Genomic DNA, 15,388 nt, shown 5'->3' with positions numbered 1-15,388 from the left:
CTCAACGGCCTCCAGTCAGGGAGAACTCGGGATCTAGGGTTGGGAAAACGCTGAAGAGAACCCCAGTAGCTGAGCCGGGTTGGAGCTGGCCGCCACATGCACCCCCACCTGGCTGGACGGATGGTCCCAGAGCGCCGGCTTCCGCTCTGCGGGCCAAGCCCAGCTTGACTCTCATTGGCTCACGGAGGTAAGTGACAGACTCCAGAGCCAATGGCTGGTAAAAGCTGCCCGCCGCCCGCCTTGTACGACTGCGGCATGTTGGGCAGCAGACCCACGCGAGTTGGGAGCGAGCTGTCGCCGCCCCAGACTAAAAAGAAGGACTGGCAGCACTCGTCCCTGGGGTCGCTCATAGCCAACCCCTTAGTTCTTTGTGAGTGTCCCCCAGATGCTTGTAATTCGGGCTCCGCGGCCCCGTGCGAGCTTGCGGGGGGCGGGACCATCTGGTCCAACCTCCGTTTCGAGCCACGCCCGCCGGGGATTTGGCCCACTCCCTGCCCAGGGCCGCCTCGGCCTAGCGGAGGCCTCGGGACCGGTTCGACCGAGTTAGGGCCGAACAGGCCGCGGCCGGAATTGCTCGAACCCAGGTGAGCACGTCCATTGCCGCCCGCCCTGCTCGGGGAGGTCACGCCGCTCTCCGGCGATTGGCCCCGGGGAGGCTTCCGAAGCCAATGGGCGCTTGGCTCAGGGCGCGGCTCTTCAAACCTTTCCTTCCTGGCTGCCAGCCGAGTCCTGGTCCAGCTGTCGACCGGTTCCTGGTGGCTGCCCTGCCTCTCGGCCTTTCCTCCCTCTAGACGGCCCATCGGATCGAGCTGCCTGAGGGGGTGGAGGACACAGGGTCAGGATTAAGGTCAGAGGCCTTCTTGGGCTGGGATTGGCCCAAAAGGGGTAGGAGCCCAGGCAGGATGTGGCTTCAAAGAGTTAAACGCAGAAAGGGGCAACACCGTGTCACCGGACTCTGCCTCTGTCTCCCCATTTATGCGTGAGGGCCTTGAAAGCCGTCAGCGGTGCTCCTCATTGCCTTAGAATAAGGATCAATGCAGTCCATGGGGTCCATGGGGTCCATAGGGTCGCAGAGTCTGACATGACTTAGCGACTGAACAACGACAAAGAATCGATAAATGCGTGTGAGATGAATAAATGAGTAGACAAGGTCCAGTTGAAACTGTGTTTACATAGGTCCCTAAAAACCCAGTGACCATTTAAAAAATTTTTTATCAACTCTTCAATACTGGATTTAACAAGCTGACACTGTGTGCTTACCATGCTATGTGCCAGCACTTGAAACCTTTATTTATATCTGTTCATAGCAATTCCACAAGGTAGGTACAAACATCACCCGCCCCTGCTGCCCAGCTTTGTACAACTGAAGAAACTGAACTGGACTGAGAAGAGCTCAAGTGAGTTGACTAAGGACAGAGGCCTTGCTAGCTGCAGAGGCAAACGTGAGCCCTGGAACCGGTCCTGCCCCTTACAGGGCGTTGCCTTTGCCTTTCACTGGTGGGAAATGATGTATCTTGAGTTCAGCCTTCTGCCCCTCTCGGTGCTGTTACCTGCTTGTGTAAGGGTCAGTTTCTCTGAGTCTCCACTGTCAAACGGAGACAATTCTAGTTCCCAGGATTACATGGGATAATGTGTCTGACATTGGGAATTTGGAGTGGGAAGGACTCAGTTTCCTAGTCCGATGCCTAAAGGAGAGGCTATTTACCGGGTGCCCACTTTGTGGGACAGTGAATATGCTTGAGTCAAAAGGGAGGGACAGGGAAAGGGCCCCACTTAACACAGCTCCGAATCGTTCTAAGTCTGGTAAGGACGCCCGCTCAGCGAACGTCGATGGAATGCACGTCGTGTGCCTCTGTGGTGGCTTTTCCCCCTTTTAACCCGTAAGGCAGCTGCAGTGTCTCGCAAGGGCTCGTCTGGAACAATCTCTCCGGGTTCTTGCCCTAACCCTCCGTCTAGCCGGCCGCTCCAGCCAGGTCGCAGCCAGCCAAAGACGCTGCGGGGCATGGACGAGGAGCGTCGCGGAACCTGGTTCGGCTTCGGCTTCTGCGGCTTCGGGCAGGCGCTGGGCTCGGGGCTCGGGCGCCAGGTACACAGCCCCGAGCCGGTAAGGACGCCGGGCGGCAGCGTCGACGTCTGCCACGTGAGCGCGAGCTGGAGCTACACAGCCTTCGTGACCCGTGAGCGCCCCCTCCGTCCCCGCCCCGGCCCCCGGCGCACGCGCCGCCCCCTGCGTCCCCAGCCCGCTCTCCGCCCCCCGCAGGTGGAGGCGGGGTGCAGCTGTCAGGCGCGGCGGGCGGCGCGGCGGACGGATACACGGACGCGTGGGCGTCGGAGGAGGTCCTGGTGCTGCTGCGCGCGGGGCCGCGAGCCGGGGCGGAACTGCAGGCCTGGGCGCCCGTTTCGGCGCTGCGCGGGGAGCCCCTCTGGTCTCAAGCCGTGCAGGAGGCAGAACACGGACCCAACCGTGATGAGACCCAGGCGGGGCTGCTGCCGCTGCTGCCCTGCGCTTGCGCCTACGTGAGCCCGCGGCCGCCCTTCTACCGGCCTCTGGCCCCCACGCTGCGGGCGCGTCGGCTGGAGCTGGGCGCCGAGCACGCGTTGTTGCTGGACGCCGCGGGCCAGGTGTTCTCCTGGGGCGCGGGCAGGTGAGTGGGGCTTGGCCCGGTGGGCCCGCTGGGCTTTTGCTGGGATGCCGCGGTTGATGGGTCGGTAAATGTGACCTCGGAGTGGGAGGTCAGCATACAGGTGGCTGGAGGGAGTGATTGGGCAAGGACAGGGAGGAGACCTCTTGGTGTGACTGTAGCTGATGGGACCTCCTTTCCTCAGGCATGGACAGCTGGGCCACGGGACCCTGGAGCCAGAGCCAGAGCCCCGGCTGTTGGAGGCGCTGCAGGGCCTACGCATGGCTGAAATCGCCGCAGGTGGCTGGCATTCTGTGTGCCTGAGTGGTGCGTGACCTAGGGCTTTTCCAAAACCAGCTCAGGATCTTGCAGGCGCCAAACCTTCCTCCTCCTCTCCCCATCTGATGGGGGGCCTAGCCAGGCCTCCTTCCAAGCTAATCCCGCATCCATCAGCCCAGTCATTCCTGACTCCCAAATGCCTCAGATTCAGCGCCTCCCCCCCCCCCACCCCGCCCCTTCATCACCACCCTGACAATCCGGACTGTTGGCAGTTGTTTCCCGTCTTCTGGTCTCACTACCCCTCCCATCCATCTGCCTCCATCCAGGGCTGTCATTTTGGGCCCCAAGGGAGAATGGAGGGGTGAGGGGCAGCCGAGACAAGGAGGACGGAGAAGAAAGGTAGCAGCTGCCCAGGTGGCTGTAATGCGTGGCACAGGGTGGACACTGGGAGGCCCACCCGCAGGAGGATGGTGGCCATTGTGAGCTCTGGTGGTGCCGTGGCTGGTCATCCAGGATGGGAATGAGTGTCCCTTGAGATTGTGTTCACCCCTCTGACAGGAGATCCAGGTGCAGCTGATAGCTAGGCTGTCGGGTGGGGCTGGTGGTAGATGATTTTCGCAAGGATCTGCATCAGGGGCTCTGGCCACTACTTAATATTGTTACTGACCAGGTCGGGTTGTGCAGCCAGCCGAACACTGAGACACCAAGGTTGATAGCCAAGAGTGAGTTTATTCACAAGGCAGCCAAGCGAGGAGATAGGAGAATAAGCCCCCAATCTGCCACCTTGAAGGGTTTGGGTTATTTATGGCATAAGCCAGGTGGTCTTAGGCATGGAGAAAGATGATTGGAGGTAGGGAAGAAGGTGAGGTAATCAGTGTTATGAGCAGGCATACCTGAGCCAACATGGTTCTGTAGATTTCAAAGTGGAGGTGCTTTGGGACTTCCCTGGCAGTCCAGTGGTTAGGACACGGAGCTTTCACTGCTGGGTTCAATCCCTGATCGGGGAACTAATATCCCACAAGCCACGCAGGCGGGGGGGGGGGGGGGGGGGGGGGGCGGGGCGGGGGCAATTAGCATGATCTGAGGGTGGAGTTTTCGAGCCTTCCGATATCAGAACACCACTCACTGCCCAACGTGCACAGACCCAGTTTTGGGGTCAGTGGTCCCATCTAGTCTCCAGCTGGCTTTTGCTGACTCCAAGTTCCTGTGAAACAGCTGGGTTATATGAAACTGTATGCAATTAAGGGAAAAATAGAAAAGTAACCAAAGTGAACTTAATGAAGGCACTTTACAGTAAGCAAAGGAGTTTTAATAGTGTGTTCTTCATCTGTTCTCCAAGGAAAGTTCAAGAATTTCTCCGTAGTTATCACCTTCTGTTAACTCCGTGGGGCATGGTTTCACTCGGAATCTTTAAAAATGACTTAGGCCTGCACTCTCCCCTCCCTATTCTAATGGGCCTGGGTTGGCAGCCAGGCTTGAGAAGTGCTGAGCAGGAGGAAGGAGACGAGAGGACCAGAAAGTGAGTGCAATGGGAAGTCTCACACTAAGGTCCAAAAAGAGTTTGAGGCCTCAGTGTCATGTGGTTGGAGCACTGCTGCTTCAAACCAGACCTCCCAGGTTCACATCAGCATCAGTCTGCTGCTCGTGATCTTGGGCAGGACACCTCACCGCTCAAGTTTCTCTGGAGTAGAGTGGATATATGGTGCTTAAAACACTGGCACGGATTAAACACTTGATAAAACCAGCTACTACTGTTAGTGAATTTTTAGCATTAGGGCTCTTGCTCCAGCCAACAAACTATATAGTGTTGTGGGAGGAGGCAAGCAATGTTGAGAGCTTCTAGAGGCCTTCGGGGACGGGAGAGGGTGTAACGGGTGAACTGTATGGCGACAGTTGGAAACCGACCTTTTGGTGATAAGCCAACTGTAGTACATGCACGCAAAATGTTGTGTACATGAAACTTACCCAAAAGTTTCATGCTGTGTCAATTAAATCAATGCTGTGTCAATTTAAAAAACAAACACATTTTTTAAAACAGGTCTTCAGGACTAGTGATGGGTAGGGCTGAAGAAAGGAGCCTGGGCTCAGTGGATGGGAAAGAAAGATACTAGGGAACTTCCAGGGACTCATTTCCAAATTGCATGTTGGAGGTGGGAGCTGGGAATTAACAACAAACGGGAAAAGTGACCCTGGAGAGGAAAGCCTAATAAGAGGTGTCCTTTAAGAATAGGGTGACCGAATGCACTTAAGGGGGAAAGGTCCTGCTGAGACAGGGAAGCTGCTGGGCCCTGAGGGAAGTACTTAATCTGGAAGGCTGACTTGGGTGGGGCAGGCAAGCGTTGTCTCTCAGGAGCCACACTCCTACAGGGAGTGTGGATGGATCCAGGGGTGATCTGAGTCTGTTTAATGGGACCCTATTCTCTCTGCCTCAGAGACAGGAGATATTTATATCTGGGGCTGGAATGAATCAGGGCAGCTGGCCCTACCCACTAAGAGCCTGGCAGAAGATGGAAAGACAACTGCAGGAGAAGGTGAGGGTCGATTTTGTTAAAAATTTATTTTATTGAAGTACAATTGATTTGCACTGTTGTGTTACCTTGTGCTGTATGGCCACGTGATTCAGTTATACCTACACATACATTTTTTTATATTTTTCCATTACAGTTTATCACAGGATATTGAGTATAGTTCCCTGTGCTACAGATTAGGACCTTATTGTATTTTCCATTCTATATATAATAGTTTGTATCTGCTAACTCCAAACTCCCAATCCATCCCTCCCCTACCCCCTCCTCCTTGGCAACCACAAGTCTGTTGGTGAGAGTCAGTTGTTGATTTCCACACATTTCTGTCATTTCTGCCTCCTGGCCATAGGCTGGCTTGAGAGCTACAGGGCTCAGAAGGGGTATGCGATATCCTTGGGTCCCCAGGACACGCTGAAGGACTCTGAACCCCTTATGAGAGGGAGCACGGCAAGGCTGATGGCCAGTGTCCTTGCGGCACACCCCACAAGCCTGTCAGCTCCAGCACTTCCCAGGGAATTCGGGGTTGGAAGCGACAGCTTTGGAGCTAGAGTAGGGGCTTCAGCTATTGTGTGTATGAATGAGGTTTATTATTTTTTATGATCGAGGTGTAGATCAGGTCTCAGTGAGTGTTCACCATCATTATCATCATAACTCTTACTGCTTCTCTGAAGCCTCAGGACTGGATGAAGATGGTTCCGAAGTGAAGAGAGTCTCTGCGGGTGAGGATGGAGCCCCTGCCCCCTTCATAGCGGTCCAGCCGTTCCCAGCTTTACTGGATCTCAGCCCGGGCTCAGAGGCAGTCAAGGTCAGCTGCGGATCCCGGCACACGGCAGTGCTGACAAGTGAGTGGGGCCAGGTAGGCTGGTTCAGGATGGAGCAGGAAGCCCCCTCTGCACACTGTCTAGCTGGCGGCTGCAGGAAAGGGTGTGGTCCCTTAAAAGACTAGCAGCCTCACTCCCTGGGGTCTTTCACAGAGGCTACCCAGCCTGTCAGGCCCCGAAGGCTCTGGGGGGAGGCTAGTGTTTGCCAGCCTTGCATCGGAGGAGGGTCTGCCCAACCCTGCTCCTGAGACTCCAGATTTGGCTGTGAGTCATAGCCGTTGGGCATATAGGAAGGTGAACTTGTTCGGTCTGGATCCTTTACCACCCCGAACGTGACTAGCCGGTGTGCAAGCTGTGTGCTAAGTCGTTTCAGCTGTGTCCGACTCTTTGCGACTCTCTTTGACACTCTGTAGCCTGCCAGGCTCCTCTGCCCATGGGATTTTCTGGACAGAGGAGTGGGTTGCCATGCCCTTCTCCAGGGGATCTTCCTAACATGTGACTATTGTTAAAAAAGGAGAGAGAATATGTGTTGCTCTGCCAAGCAAATCGCACAACGGCCACAGTGAGCTGGCTGTGGGTTGTGGCAGGCTGAGCTGGACTCATGCCCTGTCAGAGCATGGCAACAGCCCCTTTACTGTCCTTTCGGTTGCAGGGACGGGGGAGCTCTACACCTGGGGCTGGGGTAAGTAAAGGGTTTGCTTTTGTGATGCTTAAAGTAAGGGGAGGAAAAGACCTGCGGGTAGCGGGCAAGTGACAACAGCTATGAAGAGAAGTGGAAGCAGGGGTCTCAGCACGACCGCTGGACTGAAAAGCCGTCTATTCCCTTCTCTGGAACAAATCTAGGCACACTCAGAGGGGCAGAGCTCAGAGAAACAGGAAGTATCAGTATTTCCCATCTACCTTTCTGAAAAAGTATGTATCCCAAGGGAATATCTTGCCAGCATCTCTGAGACCTCTTTTGGTCTGGCCCTGGGAAGAGAAAAAGGTAGAATGAAAATCTCTGGGCATCTGAGCTTTAGGAGTGGGGAGCCTGGAGGATTTGCCTGGCTCTATGGTGCTGGTCTGAACTCACGGAGCAGACAGCAGCGGAGTAGAGTGGTGGCCTAAGCCCAGCGCTTCGGTCGATGGGCTGATTTTCCTTCCTGGAGGGGAGAAGCCACAGGGCCCAGCAGAGGATGGCAAAGGGGCTCATTTCACTTTAGGTAAATATGGACAGCTCGGCCACAAGGACACAACTACTTTGGACCGGCCCTGCCGTGTGGAGTACTTTGTAGATAAGCAACTCCAAGTAAGAACTGTGAGCTGTGGGCCCTGGAACACCTATGTGTATGCTGTGGAGAAAGAGAAGAGCTGACCTATGGATAAGGGCATAAAAGAACAGCAGAGTGGAAAATTATACAGCCAACACCTGTGAAACTCCCCACGGGGCAAGGAAAACCACTGCCAGCACCCAGAGGCCTCTCCCGGTCACAGCCCTCTTGCTCCACCTTAGAGCAGGCAGCATCTTCAACTTTGTCCCCTCACTAGAAACACCTGGAGGGGACTCCCTGGTGGTCCAGTGGATAGGACTCTGCGTTTTCACTGCTGAGGGAGCAGATTCAATCCCTGGTCGGGGACATAAGATTCCACAGGCTGCAGGGTTTGTGTGCCCCACACTCCCAGAAAAAAAGAGAAACACCAGGAGATTTGTAACTGGATGCCTAGAGACGCATCTTGAAGAGAAAGTGAAAGTCGCTCAGTCATGTCGGACTCTTTGGACCCCATGGACTATACAGTCCATGGAACTCTCTAGGCCGGAATACTGGAGTGGGCAGCCTTTCCCTTCTCCAGGGGATCGTCCCAACCCAGGGATTGAACCCAGGTCTCCTGCATGGCAGGCAGGTTCTTTACCAGCTGAGCCAGGGCCGGCACCATAGCCATGATGAAATCGTGAACTTGAGGGTGTAGAACGTAGGCGTGGGTAGATTTTTAAAGGGCTTCCCTAGTGGCTAAGACAGTAAAGAATCTGCCTGCAATGCAGGAGACCTGGGTTCAGTCCCTCCCTGGGTCAGGAAGATTCCCTTGAGAAGGGATGGCAACATGCCCCAGTATTCTTGCCAAGCTGCCCCATCCCAGGTGATTTTTGAGGTAGTGCTAAGACTCGGAACTGCTAGAGGTCATCTTTTGTTATTCATTTGAACTGTTTTCACTTTGAATCTTACCATTCCGTGTATGCCTCTTTATACAGTAAAATTTGTCTGCTTTTGAACTTTAGGTAAATGGTCATTCTGTGTATGTTCTTTTGTGTCTTTTTTCATCAGCACTGTAAGATTCATCTGTGGTATCCTACAGCTCATTCACTTTCACTCCATTACATGAATTATACCTCAAGTTTATATATTCTCTTGTTGATACTAATTTCTTTTTTCTTACTGAGTTAAAACACACATAACAAAAAATGTATTGTCTTAACCATTTTTAAGTGTACAGTTCAGTGGTACTGAATACACTCACACTGCTGTGCAGCCATCAACACCATCCAGTCCTATCTCTCCTCATCTTTTAAGTCTGAAACTCTACAGCTATTAAATAACTCCTCGTTCTCCCGAACCCGACAACTATCGTTATACCTTTTGTCTCTCTTTGTGATCTTGACTGCTCTACCTAATGTAAGTGGAATCATAACACTATTTGTCTTTTTGTGACTGGCTTATTATCAGTTAGCATAATGCCCTCAGGGATCATCCATGTTGTAGCATACTGCACAATCTCCTTCCTTTCTAGGCCTTATTAATGTTCCACTGTATGTATAGACACGTTCAGTTGATCCAGTCATTGGTTGATGGACACTTGGGTGGCTTTCACATTTTAACTGTTGCGAATAATGCTACTCTAAACATGGATTTACACATACCTCTTTAAGACTCCGCCTGGAATCACTGAGTCATATGGTAATTCCATTTTTTTACTTTTTTGAGGAGCCTATATTACTGTTTTCCACAGTGGCTTTAACATTTTACAGTCCCACCAATAAATAGTGCACAAGGGTTCCAATTTCTCCATATCCTTACCCAACACGTTTTTGCTTTTTTTAAAAAAATGTTTCATGTATTTCTGGCTGCGCTGGGTCTTCATTGCTGTATGTGGGTTTGCTCTAGTTGTGGTGAGCGGGGGCCACTCTGGTTGTGGTGTGTGGGCTCCTTGCTGCCGTGGCTTCTCTTGTAGAGGCTGGGCTTGCAGTTGTGGCGCTGGGCTGTTGCTCCGCAGCATGTGGAACCTTCCCAGACCAGGGGTCAAACTGTGGCCCCTGTGTCGGCAGGTGAATTCTCAACTATTGGACCACCAAGGAAGTCCAAGCTATCCTAATGGGTAAAAAGTGGTTATCTCATTGTAATTTTGATTTGCTATTTCCCCAAAGATTAGTGATGTTAAGTATCTTTTCATGTGCTTATTGGCCATTTACATATCTTTTTTGGAGAAATGTCTATTCAAGTCCTTTGCCCATTTTGAATCAGGTTTTGTGTGTGTTGTCAGTTGTTTTAGGAGTTCTCTATATATTCTAGGTATTAATCCCTCATCAGACTGATTTGGAACTATTTTCTCCCATTCTGTTGGTTGCTTTTTTGCTCTGTTGATAGTGTCTCTTTTGCGTAACTATTTGGTTTTGGTTGCATTGGTTGTTGGGCTGAGTAGTTCGGTGCATGGGCTCCAGTTGTCTTGTCACATGGGCTTAGCTGCTGACATGTGGGATCTTAGTTCCCAGACCAGGGATCAAACCTGTGTCCTCTGCATTGCTTTAAATTTTCATGAAGTCCAATTTGTTTATACTTTCTTTTGTTGCCTATGCCTTTGGTGTCATGTCTAAGAAATTATTGCCAAATTCAGTGTCTCTTGAAGCTTTTGTCCTATGTTTTTCTAAGAATTTAATTTTTTAGGTCTTACATTTAGGTCCTTGATCCATCTTGAGTTAAATTTTTGTATACAGTGACAGGTAAGGGTCAAACTTCCTCCTTTTGTATGTGGATATCCAGTTTTCCCAGCACCATTTGTTGAAAAGACTGTCCATTCCCCAATGAATGGCCTTGGCACCCTTGTCAAAAATCATCTGCTTATATATTCAAGGGTTTATTTCTAGGCTTTCTATTCTATTCCTTTGCTCTATATGTCTTGTCTCTTTTATGTCAACACTGGCTTGATTACTATCACTTTGCAGTAGGTTTTGAATCTAGGATGTGTGAGTCCTATAGTTTTGTTCTTTTTCAAAGTTGTTTTGCCTGTTTGGGGTTCCTTGAGATCCCATGAGTTATAGGGCTTTTCTATTTCTGCATAAAGGTTCTTGAGATTTTAGGGATTGCTAGAATCTACAGATTGCTTTGGGTGCTACTGATATTTTAACAATATTAAGTTTTACTATTGCTGAAGCTGAAACTCCAGTACTTTGGCCACCTCATGAGAAGAGTTGACTCATTGGAAAAGACCCTGATGCTGGGAAGGACTGGGGGCAGGAGGAGAAGGGGACGACAGAGGATGAGATGGCTGGATGGCATTACCGACTCGATGCACATGAGTTTGGGTGAACTCCGGGAGTTGGTGATGGACAGGGAGGCCTGGCGTGCTGCGATTCATGGGGTCGCAAAGAGTTGGACACGACTGAGCGACTGAACTGAACTGAATCCATGATCATGGGATGTGTTTCAGCAGTGTTTTGCACTGGGTTGGCCAAAAAGTTTTTTGTGTTTTTTTTTGGTATCATCTTATGGAAAAACTCAAATGTGCTTTTTGGCTAACCTAACAGTTTTCATCATACATGTCTTTCATCTCCTTGGTCAATTCAGTTCAGTTCAGTTGCTCAGTCGTGTCCGATTTTTTGCAACCCTATGGACTGCAGCACGCCAGTTCTCCCTGTCCATCACCAACTCCTGGAGCCAGCTCAAACTCAGGTCCATCAAGTCGGTGATGCCATCCAACCACCTCATCCTCTGTCGTCCCCTTCTCCTCTCACCTTCAATCTTTCCCAGCATCAGGGTCTTTTCAAATGAGTCAGTTCATCGCATTAGGTGGCCAAAGTATTGGAGTTTCAGCATCAGTCCTTCCAGTGAATATTCAGGACTGATTTCCTTTAGGATGAACTGGATGGATCTCCTTGCAGTCCAAGGAACTCTCAAGAGTCTTCTCCAACACCACAGTTCAAAAGTATCAATTCTTCAGCGCTCATCTATCTTTGTAGTCCAACTCTCACATCCATATTGACTACTGGAAAAACCATAGCTTCGACTAGATGGACCTTTGTTGGCAAGGTAATGTCTCTGCTTTTTAGTATGTTGTCTAGGTTGGCCATAGCTTTTTTCCCAAAGAGCAAGTGTCTTTTAATTTCATGGCTGCAGTCACCATCTGTAGTGATTTTGGAGCCCCCCGAAATAAAGTCTGTCACTGTTTCCCCATCTATTTCCCATGAAGTGGTGGGACCAGATGCCATGATCTTAGTTTTCTGAATGTTGAGTTTTAAGCCAACTTTTTCACTTTCCTCTTTCACTTTGATCAAGAGGCTCTTTAGTTCTTTGCTTTCTGCCGAAAGGGTGGTGTCATCTGCATATCTGAGGTTATTGATATTTCTCCCAGCAGTCTTGATTCCAACTTGTGCTTCATCTAATCCAGCGTTTCTCATGATGTACTCTGCATATAATTAAATAAGCAGGGTGACAATATACAGCTCTGATGCACTCCTTTCCTGATCTGGAACTAGTCTGTTGTTCCATGTCCATTTCTAACTGTTGCTTCTTGACCTGCATATAGATTTCTCAAGAGGCAGGTAAGATGGTCTGGTATTCCCATCTCTTGAATATTTTCCCATAGCTTGTTGTGATCCACAGTCAAAGGCTTTGGCATAGTCAATAAAGCAGAAATAGTGTTTTTCTGGAACTCTCCTGCTTTTTCAGTGATCCAACAGATGTTGGCAATTTGATCTCTGGTTCCTCTGTCTTTTCTAAATCCAGCTTGAACATCTGGAAGTTCACAGTTAATGTACTTTTGAAGCCTGACTTGGAGAATGTTGAGCATTACTTTGATAGCATGTGACACGAGTGCAGTTGTGCGGTAGTTTGAGCATTCTCTGGCGTTGGAATGAAAACTGACCTTTTCCAGTCCTGGCCACTGCTGAATTTTCCAGATTTGCTGGCATATTGAGTGCAGCACCTGCACAACATCATCTTATAGGATTTGAAACAGCTCAACTCGAATTCTGATCACCTCCACTAGATTTGTTTGTAGTGATGCTTCCCAAGGCCCACTAGACTTCACATTCTAGGATGTCTGGCTCTAGGAGAGTGATCACACCATCATGATTATCTGGGTGGTGAAGATCTTTTTTGTACAGTTCTTCTGTGTATTCTTGCCACCTCTTCTTAATATCTTCTGCTTCTGTTAGGTCCTTACCATTTACGTCTTTCATTGAGCCCATCTTTGCATGAAATGTTCCCTTGGTATCTCTATAATTTTCTTGAAGAGATCTCTACTCTTTCCCATTCTATTGTTTTCCTCTGTTTCTTTGCACTGATCACTGAGGAGGATTTTTTCTCTCTCCTTGCTATTCTTTGGAACTCTGCAATTAACCTCCTTGGTTAATTGCCAGGTATTTTAGTCTTTTTGATGCCATTATAAATTAAATCATTTTTGTAATTTCCTTTTCAGATGGTTCACTGTGTATAGAAATACAACTGATTTTTGTGTATTGACTTTGTATCCTGCTACTTTGCTGAAGTCATTTATTAATTCTAACAGCTTTTTGGTAGTCTTTAAGATTTTTTACATATAAGATCACTCACCTGCAAACATAATTTTACTTCTTTCCTTCCAGTTTGAATGCCTTTTATTTCTTTTATAGCCTAATGGCTCTGACTATGTTGATTAAAAATGTTGAAAGTGGACATCCCTTGCCTTGTTCTAATCTTAAAGCAAAAGTAACTGAGTATTATGTTCACTGTGGGCTTGCCATATATGGCTTTTATTGTGTGGAAGTAGTCTCCTTTTCTATTTTATTGAGTTTTTATCATGAAAGGTTGTGGAATCTTTCTTTTTCTACATCAAGTGAAATGATCAGTTGGGGAGTTAAAGCATAATACATGCTCAGGGTTGGATATTTGCTCAAAAATGCCTGAGAAAACACTTAAGTTTTCATTTCTGCCTAGGATTCAGGCTCCACACAGCAAGAACCGAAGGCAAAGGCACAGTTGTATATGGCCTGAAAGTGAAAGTCGCTTAGTTGTGTCTGACTCTGTGACCCCATGGACTGTACAGTCCATGGAATTCTCTAGGTCAGAATGGCCTGGCTAAGCATTAAAGACTTGCTCCAACACAATGAATATATATTTTTTCCCTCATTTTTCTTTTTTAGTAAGTGAGTTTTTAGCAAGTTGTAGGATACAAGAGCAATATACAAAAATCAACTATATATGTAGCCAAATAGCAACCAGAAATTCTAATTAAAAGATACCATTTACAATAGCCTCCAGATATGAAATACTTAGGGATAAATCTGACAAAGATGTGAAATATTTGTACACATGACCTATAAAATACTGCTGAGAGAAATTAAAGAAAACCGAAGTAAATGGAGAGAGATGCCTTGTTTGTGGGTTGTTAGTTCTCCCCAAGTTGGTCTACAGGTTCAGTGCAATGCCAATAAAAATTCTACCAGATTTCTCTGTAGAAATTGACAAGGTTTTTCCCCTAAAACTCATACAAAAATGCAAAGGACCTGTAACAGACAAAATGATGTTTAAAAACACAAAGTTGGAAAGTTAACATTACCTGATATTAAGAATTCATATAAATCCTCGTAATTAAGACAGGGTCGTATAGTACTGTCATTAGGACAGACAGATCAGTGGAACAGAAACTTACGGGAGAAAGTTTAGCTTTTCAGCTAATGGTGCTAGACAACTGGGTACTGTATGAAAAAGAATGAACTCAACAGGTGCTTCACCAGAGAAGAATGATCACAGAGAAGCATGTTAAAAAAGATGTTAAACAGAATTAAAAAAGAAAGTTAAACACCATCATTAGGAAAATGCACATTACAACCACACTGAGATACCATTTCACAGCTACTAAAATGGCTAAAATCATAAAGACCATACCAAGTGTCGCAGAAGATGTGAAGAAACTGGCACCTTAATACATCATGAGAATGTGAAATAAGCCAACCACTTGGGAAATCAGACTGGCAGTTTCTTAAAAAGTTAAACATACATCTACCATATGTAAGATCCAGCCATTTCACTCCTAGGTATTTACCCAAAAGAAAACACAGCTGTACACAGAGACTAGCAATGAAAACTTGGGAGTTAGGCTTTTTATTTCTCTCAGGAAACTTTTTCTCAGGACAAGAGATGTTCTTAATTTAGAAACACTCAAAAATCATGATCCTGACTAAAAATTTCTTGCATGTTCTTTTAGTCGTTTTTCAGACAAAAACCAACCAAAAATTATTGGGAAACAATGAAAACACCACTATGATATGTTTCTGAAATATAAGTATACATTTTAATTTAAGAATATATTTTAAAATCAGTACATGTATACGCATGACTAACAGACCAAATCCACACCAGTAAGCTTCCAAGAACCATTTTACTGTGCTGACAGTAGTAGGGGTACAGGCAGAGGGAAAATAAATAGTGTTTCAGGGAACACAGTAGTGATCGATAGGGTAGGTAAAGGAGGAGCCTCATCGTGGACGCTATGGCAGGAACAACTCCCCAGTACTGACATGTGCAAAGTTCCAGGTCTCCACGACAGGAACAGGAACGGCCCAACCCACCAAGCAGCCTCCCTACTTGTCTACCAAGTGCAGAGGGTGGAGGGACTCAGGCACAGGGGCGCAGGGATGGGGGAACTGGGCCCAGAAGTTCAGACAAGCACGTGTGTTCATACACCACCCCCGACCCACAGCATCGCCCCACATGACAAAACTACACGACTGAACAAAGGTGCTCCCAGCCTCCCTGTCACCTCTTTGGCAGTGAGTCAGGCCATCAAAACTTCTGACACACAGACATCTTCATCAGGAGGAAGGCTGTCCTGTGTGGTGGGGACAGGCCTTTAGGTGAGAACAAAGCTATTGAAGCTGTAGCATTAATTGGACATCCCTAAACAAAAAAGATGT

At 48.3% G+C, this 15,388-nt stretch overlaps 2 protein-coding genes across 2 annotated transcripts in view; one reads left to right on the top strand and one right to left on the bottom strand.

Moving 5' to 3' along the window:
- GDPGP1 (GDP-D-glucose phosphorylase 1) overlaps positions 1-15,388 on the bottom strand; it is a 198,690-nt gene that overhangs the window by 110,310 nt on the left and 72,992 nt on the right. The window lies entirely within an intron of this gene.
- On the top strand, positions 505-8,441 carry RCCD1 (RCC1 domain containing 1). Its single transcript, XM_052659909.1, has 8 exons — positions 505-584; positions 1,957-2,177; positions 2,261-2,645; positions 2,827-2,948; positions 5,333-5,431; positions 6,097-6,267; positions 6,899-6,928; positions 7,449-8,441. Exons 2-8 carry the CDS (start codon positions 2,003-2,005, stop codon positions 7,598-7,600), a joined length of 1,134 nt encoding a protein of 377 aa, XP_052515869.1. The 5' UTR covers positions 505-584; positions 1,957-2,002; the 3' UTR covers positions 7,601-8,441.

This window comes from Budorcas taxicolor, chromosome 21 (assembly GCF_023091745.1).
Source record: "Budorcas taxicolor isolate Tak-1 chromosome 21, Takin1.1, whole genome shotgun sequence".
Taxonomy (NCBI): Eukaryota; Metazoa; Chordata; class Mammalia; order Artiodactyla; family Bovidae; genus Budorcas; species Budorcas taxicolor.
This window is presented reverse-complemented; position numbering and strand designations above follow the sequence as displayed.

What these genes read in the sequence shown, in the direction of transcription:
- RCCD1 (XM_052659909.1), top strand. Translation starts at nt 2,003, where the DNA reads ATGGACGAGGAGCGTCGCGGAACCTGGTTCGGCTTCGGCTTCTGCGGC. An exon ending in GCACACGGCAGTGCTGACAA is followed by an intron (nt 6,268 to 6,898) that starts GTGAGTGGGGCC and finishes TTTCGGTTGCAG; the next exon opens with GGACGGGGGAGCTCTACACC. An exon ending in GCTCTACACCTGGGGCTGGG is followed by an intron (nt 6,929 to 7,448) that starts GTAAGTAAAGGG and finishes ATTTCACTTTAG; the next exon opens with GTAAATATGGACAGCTCGGC.